We start from the raw sequence: 7,020 nt of genomic DNA, 5'->3' as shown, positions 1-7,020 counted from the left end.
TTTAGTCAGAAAATCTATGCTACGATTTATAACATGTTCTAAAAACGTTAGAAAATGTATAATTATTTTAGAATCCGTTTTCTAACATAATATAGATTTCAATTTCTGAAAAGTTTTAGAATTCCTAAATATAGAAAGTGAATCTTTCAAAAAGAAAACTGAATATTTATTAAATATTACGTTTTTATTGTTTAGATTACGATCTGAGGATGGTTAGAATACGTATTCTAATATTTTCAGATGAAAAAAAAAATTAAAAACGAAAATCTAGAGGGTGAAATCGTTTTTTAGCCCTAATCGTCAAAGTCTTCTTCTTTCACCTCTTCCTTTTAAGTCCACGTTGAAAGGTTAGACTAATTTGGTAGATTTGTCGTTGTTTTTCCCCGTTCTGTGCCACGTTTTGTCATTTGGTATATACCCATATGCTGGTGATGCGTATACAACGCCACTTGGAGATCATTATATGAGGAAACTATTAATCCAATAGGTGTTCCTGAAGATGAATGGCGCGTCCCAGAGGTTGTTGAATGTGTAAAAGTTTTACCATTTGAAACAAGAAGACAACCTGGTAGACGAAGAAAACGAAGATATGAATCAGCTGAAAACAAGATAAAAGCATCACAACAGTCACAATTATCAAAAAAGCATAAGTGCGGCCGTTGTGGTAAAGAATGTCATAATCGAGTAACATGTGATGTAGCAATATAAGGTTTGTGATCGTGATCTGACTACTAGTTTAAAACTTAAGTATAGATTCCCTACTTTTATATTTTGTTTTGATAATTGTTTTCTTTATCTTTTTCAGAATTATGTTGCAACTGCTCTCATTGAACGTTTCTAGTTACCACTATATGGATTTTGAACTTCTTTCTCATTTCATGATTATTTTCGCATTTTTTATTTCAGATTTGAATTTCCTATTACTCTATGTTTGAATTTTTGTTCTCATAATTGGAATCCCTACTACTCTTATGTTCGTGGTTTTGCTTTGAGTTTCGGATTGACTTATCACTAAATTAAGTATATACAGCATAAGTTCCAAGACCAATTTAACATAATTTAAAAAGAAACGTAAGAACCATAGTCTCAACCTACCAAGTAGGATTTTCATTTAGTTTATTAATGTTTATCGATGAGGGAAGTTGATATATTGTGTTTTTATCGGTTTTGAGTCTTTGTTTTCTTTCCTACATCATATGTTTGATAGAGTCAAAGTGTGTTTTTATTTAGTCTTTTATCGAGTCTTTACAGGTTTTAGGTTGCTTTGGAGGAAAACGAACTGTTTTGGGTTATAAACACATTTTTGGAGATGCAGTTTCGTTTAGAAGTGTCATACGTTTGGTCTCAGATGGAATACTTCACACCGTTAGATCTTTCTGAATTTTTGACACAAGCTATATGAAGATGTTAGATTGATTTTCCAAGTGGTTTGAAGGAAATCTAACGGTGCATTCAATAGTTATACCCAAATTAGTGAAAACAGGTCAATTTGGCGAAAGAATAAGAGTATCAGAATTATGTAAATAAAATAGAAAATAATTTTTAAAAATTTTTGTTAATTATATTTTCGAAAATATGAGGGTAAATTAGGGTTTTGATTTTTAAAAAACCTATTTCACCAAACTTTTTATATAAAAGTATATATGGACATTTATCCATTAAAACATCCTTTATTTCTAATTTTCCCTAAGTAATAAAACATTCTCTAAAGAACAAAGAGTTAACCGTATAATGAATATTCAATATTTATTAGACTATAGAGTGAAGCGTAGAATACATACTCCAAATTGTTTAGAAATTTGTAATTCGGACTTCTAAATTATTAAATGAAAAATTAGTATAAATTTTCTATAATATGTATAAAGTGTAGAATACAAATTCTGATATTCTTAGAACTCTCGGAAACATATTTTAAATGTTATAGACGAAATTTTATCTATAGAAAAATTCAACTTTTTTTCAACAAAATCACAAAAACTTTCTTTAAGTCTTCTTGTATATCAACATGTTTTTCTAGTTTTCTCTTTTTAAAACTGTTAAAAATAGGATTTATTAATTTGTAAAAGTATTTTAGGCGTAAATGATAATTTGATAATAATGTATATGGACAAACTTTTAAGTAGTGATCCTTTATATTCAATTCATCCAAAAAGTTTAGTAATATGTTACAAATGAAAGAAAAAGGGGCTTTTGCAAAAATGCCCCTTTTTCAATGCCACTTTTCAAAAATGCCCCTTCTTTAAAACTTTATAAAAAATGCTTTTAAAAATATAAGATTTACCCAAATATGTATGTAACATTATTAAAACATACACAAACTACATTTCTATGTATCTAAAATCTTATAAATACTTTATAAATGCATTTTAAATAACTTTAAAAACCTTTATAATATCTTGTAAAACCTTTGAAAAACCTTAAAAAAATTTTTAAAATAACTTGTAAAACCTTTAAAAACACCTTATAAAACCTTATAAATACTTGGATCGAGTCTTCAAATAGTAGTTACAATCCATAAGTACCTTATAAACCTAATAAAACTTTATAAAAATTTCAGATTTAAAAAAAAGTATTTTTGAAATTGGACATCTAAAAAGGACATTTTTGAAAAGGGCCATTTTTAACAATTTCTCCAAAAAAAAAAAATAGATATACTTACAATTGTCAATGATCTTTGTTTTTTCTTTATTAATTTTCTGACGTCTTGACAGCTCAACATTATTGTAATAATTAATATACAGATTTCTGGAAGGTAATTGGTTAATACTTAATACTAATAGCAACGTGGAATAATTGTCAAGATTTGACCTATTTTCAAACATTTATAAAAGTAAAGCGATAGACTTTTTTTATAAAAAGAATAATTTTCGTCGGCGGCCAAACCAAACCAAATCACGTTAGCTCTTAGCTCATTTTCGCTAAGACCTTTTTCCTCCAACGTACAAACCAAAAGACTCTGACTTTGTACCTCTCTCATATTCTTCTTCGTCTCTCTCTTTTTATTCTTATATGTCCTTGACCAATTTCCATATCCCTTGTTGTTGAATTTTGTTTTTTTTTTCTCCTTCCTGAGATTTCCTTCTTGTTTTCAGGAAACCTTGATCAGGTGATTTAAAGTCTTCTTCTTTACGAATCTTGATTCATATTTCTTGGATTGATTTGGTATATTTTTTGGTTCCGTAAGATTGGGTTTTAAACCTTTTGGTTATTGATGAATCTAGGGCTTATGGGTATCGATTAAAAAATAAAAAGGTTGATTTTTTTGGTAGATTTGATGTTTATGTTCTTAGGTGACATAAGGGTTTTGTGATTCAAGAGAAAAGTTTACATCTTTAAGTTTTTTTGAGTTTGTGAAAATCGAAGATGAAGTCTAATGTTACAAGGTTCAAGAATTTCAGGGTTTCTGTAGTTAAGGAGCGAGAAACGAAATGTCAGGTGGTGGAGGATCACAGAGTAGTTTAAGGAGGTATCTTGGAGCTATTAAAGATACCACCACAGTTTCATTAGCTAAGGTCAATAGTGATTACAAGGTAAAAAACTAACTTTGTTCCCAAGTGAAATCGGTTATTCGGTTTTTGCTTAAGCTAACAATGGTGGTGTAATGGTTTTTTTTTGTGCAGGAATTGGATATTGCTATTGTGAAGGCTACAAATCATGTGGAGCGTCCTTCTAAAGAAAGATACATCAGAGGTGGGTAATCATTGATGGTTAGTGCCTTGGTTGCAAATATTCTTTTGCGCCATTGATTTCGTTCGATAAACCAAAAGGTGTATAACAAGTTGTGTGTGTCTCTATGCAGCTATTTTCATGGCTATTTCAGCAACAAGGCCTCGTGCAGATGTGGCTTATTGCATCCATGCTCTGGCTAGGCGGTTATCAAGAACACATAACTGGGCGGTAATGGCTTTTTCTATGGACCTTCCCTTCCCATAGGTTTACTTATTAGAAATCTGAAAAGAACTGGAATTGCTAGATATGTAGCAGTAGTTGGGTATTCTTAGTTTCTTAGATGTGCATGATCTGCTACAGCTTATCTGTCTGTTTTTATGAAGTCACAATGGATTTTGTTGATTTTCTATCGTTGTAAAGAAAAGGTCGATGTTTACTATTTAGTTCTTGCCGTTGATTCTCCTTATTTTTACAGGTTGCACTGAAAACTCTTATTGTTATTCACCGTGCCTTGAGGGAAGTGGACCAGACGTTTCATGAAGAAGTTATTAATTATAGCAGAAGCAGAAGTCATATGCTGAATATGTCTCATTTTAAAGATGATTCTGGTCCAAATGGTAGTAGACTGCTTTTATTTTCGTTGAATTGTTTTTATACAAGAAGCTCTTTGGTTCACTTATCTTTCTTTCACCCCTATTTTCAGCTTGGGCTTATTCTGCTTGGGTCCGTTTCTATGCTCTATTCTTAGAGGAGCGATTAGAGTGTTTCCGTGTTTTGAAATACGATGTTGAGGTTGACCCCCCAGTAAGTTTCTGGTTTCATCTCTTTTCTCTTATGAGCTCTCAGAGTTTTCTTTCACTCTTGAAATCACAAGAACGTGCTATAAATACAGAGAACCAAAGATTTGGACACTCCTGATTTGCTTGAGCAACTTCCTGCTCTGCAGGAACTTCTTTTCCGTGTTCTTGACTGTCAGGTGATAATCTAACTCAGCATCTACTACTTCTGTTGTGTTTTGTGTTGATTTTGTTAGTAATGTGGGCATTAGATGATATATTCAAAGTAAATCTATCATGGATAAGATTTTTATCTCTCTACACTTATTCAACATTGGTGCATCTTTGCAGCCTGAAGGGGCAGCAGTTCAAAACCACATTATCCAATTGGCACTCTCAATGGTATGGTATACAATTAACTGAAGTTAATAGCTCCTAAATTATATTTAGTTAACAGCATTTATGATTTTCAATCTACTTGTCACCAATTAGGTTATATCTGAGAGCACTAAAATATACCAAGCACTGACTGATGGCATAGACAATTTGGTTGATAAGGTACGCCAAAGCTCTTTTTGTTCTGTATATATTTTCTACCTTTCTTGACTTATTCAAACACAAATTTCCCTTGATGACAGTTCTTTGAGATGCAACGGAATGATGCTCTTAAGGCTTTGGATATGTACAGAAGAGCGGTAAAACAGGTACATACAACCTATAACTGGTGTGTTGATTTCTTCTTTCACGTTTGTGTCGCATAAGAACCCCCCTTAAGTTTGGTTTCATTGGTCGTTCAGGCAGGGAGGCTTTCTGAATTTTTTGAAGTTTGCAAAAGTGTTAATGTTGGACGTGGAGATAGATTTATAAAGATTGAGCAGGTTGGATTTCCTAACAAATTTAAATATTTATTCGGTTATTTGTGCCAGCTTTTTCCTCACCATATCTTGTTTTGTATGAAGCCTCCCACTTCTTTTCTACAAGCAATGGAAGAGTATGTGAAAGAAGCACCATTAGCAGCAGGGGTCAAGAAGGAGCAGGTATGAGAGTATCTCGTAAGGCTGTCTTTGTTTCTTTATCTGTTCGTTTGTTCTTGGTTTTGTAAAATCAAATATTTTAGGCGTTTCCTGTTCTTTCTGCATGAACAAACTCATCGCCATTTCCTTCACTATGATCCAAAGTTGCCATTGACACTTACTTTTACGATAACGGCAGGTAGTGGAGAAACTTACTGCTCCGAAAGAGATTTTGGCCATAGAGTACGAAAAGCCCCCACAGGTTGTTGAAGAGAAACCAGCATCACATGAACCAGTTAATGCAGAAGCAGAGAAGCCTGAAGAGAAACAACCTGATCTTCTGGTATTTGTTCAGTTGCTAACTATTCCCATCCTAGCTTTTCTTTCTCTTGGAACTGCTGCTGAATCATTTGACTTTCTGCTGCTAGTCTATGGATGATCCAGCTCCAGTGATCTCTGAACTCGAAGAGAAAAATGCTTTGGCTTTGGCTATTGTCCCTGTTAGCGGTATACAGTTCATTTACATGGCATTTTTGATATATCACTCCTTAGATCCTATCTTCCTGGTAAATATATAAATTGAAATTAATCTGATGATTTTTTCTCCAGTTGAGCCGCCAGCTTCGACAACTGATTTTACAAATGGGAATTCAACTGGCTGGGAATTGGCACTTGTGACTGCCCCAAGTTCAAATGAAAGTGCCGCTGCAAATAGCAAATTGGTAAATAGCCTCTCTCACTCTCTTCCCTCGTTCTGTTATGTTCAGGCCCAGAAGTTGTGTGTTTATACATTAGATTTCTTCCTGTATCATCATTTGACTAAAAAGGCGGGTGGACTGGACAAGCTCACACTTGACAGCCTATACGAGGATGCAATAAGAGTGAGTCAACAGCAAAACAGGAGCTACAATCCATGGGAACAAAATCAAGTTCATAATGGTCACATGATGCACCAACCTTTCTTTGCATCTAATGGAGTCGCAGCTCCTCAACCTCTTCAAATGGCAAACCAAAATCATCAAACATTCGGGTATCAGCATCAGAATGCAGGAATGATGATGGGACCTGTACAACCTTATCAACAACAGCAGCCGAACATGAGCAACCCCTTTGGCAACCCATTTGTATCCAATGGTAATCCGCACCAACCGCATGGCTCGGTTCAAGGTTACAATCCATATCCAAGGTATATGTAAGGTAAGATGTGATAAGATCCATATTCAATCCAGTCAGGTGGCAGATGTCTGTTATATATAAATGTATACAAGTATATGGTGTGAGGTTATTGTAGCTAGCGAGATTCTTTTTGTTCAGTAAATAGAACATTACGTCTTTGTCTGTGTGGATGTATCAGTGAGAGAAAGTTGAGTTTTTGAGGACATCATTTGTTGTCAATTCAGTGCACTTTTAACATATGAAAGGAAGTGATGAATAGTATGACCTGTGGGTGAACATTGAAAAGAAGTGATGAATTGAATGATCAATCTCTCTTTGACTTGTGGTTAAAGCAAAAGATCATTAATACTGGGCACAACATTATAATAGTCGATAACCATATGCCT

The 7,020-nt window shown here is 33.6% G+C and overlaps 1 protein-coding gene across 2 annotated transcripts; it reads left to right on the top strand.

Annotated features, from left to right (window-relative positions):
* The first annotated feature begins 2,910 nt into the window (after positions 1-2,910).
* On the top strand, positions 2,911-6,898 carry LOC9306493 (putative clathrin assembly protein At5g35200). Of its 2 annotated transcripts, XM_021019121.1 has the most exons (17): positions 2,911-2,964; positions 3,093-3,106; positions 3,399-3,530; positions 3,621-3,690; positions 3,800-3,897; positions 4,145-4,286; positions 4,373-4,473; positions 4,562-4,645; positions 4,797-4,847; positions 4,938-5,003; positions 5,084-5,149; positions 5,243-5,323; positions 5,405-5,482; positions 5,658-5,801; positions 5,887-5,965; positions 6,068-6,180; positions 6,286-6,898. In XM_021019121.1, the coding sequence occupies exons 3-17, from the start codon at positions 3,429-3,431 to the stop codon at positions 6,652-6,654; spliced, it is 1,644 nt and encodes a 547-aa protein (XP_020874780.1). In that variant the 5' UTR covers positions 2,911-2,964; positions 3,093-3,106; positions 3,399-3,428; the 3' UTR covers positions 6,655-6,898. The 2 variants fall into 2 exon arrangements, with proteins under 2 accessions (XP_020874780.1, XP_002870422.1); XM_002870376.2 differs by having other exon boundaries at positions 2,912-3,106.
* The last annotated feature ends 122 nt before the right edge of the window (positions 6,899-7,020 follow it).

This window comes from Arabidopsis lyrata, assembly GCF_000004255.2.
Source record: "Arabidopsis lyrata subsp. lyrata unplaced genomic scaffold ARALYscaffold_7, whole genome shotgun sequence".
Taxonomy (NCBI): Eukaryota; Viridiplantae; Streptophyta; class Magnoliopsida; order Brassicales; family Brassicaceae; genus Arabidopsis; species Arabidopsis lyrata.
The sequence above is the reverse complement of the archived record's forward strand: the minus strand, read 5'-3'. Positions and strand labels throughout refer to the sequence as shown.

Coding starts and splice junctions, on each gene's coding strand:
- LOC9306493 (XM_021019121.1), top strand. CDS start 3,429: ATGTCAGGTGGTGGAGGATCACAGAGTAGTTTAAGGAGGTATCTTGGA. Junction 4,287..4,372: donor AGATGATTCTGGTCCAAATG/GTAGTAGACTGC, acceptor CCCTATTTTCAG/CTTGGGCTTATTCTGCTTGG. Junction 5,966..6,067: donor GGCTATTGTCCCTGTTAGCG/GTATACAGTTCA, acceptor TTTTTTCTCCAG/TTGAGCCGCCAGCTTCGACA.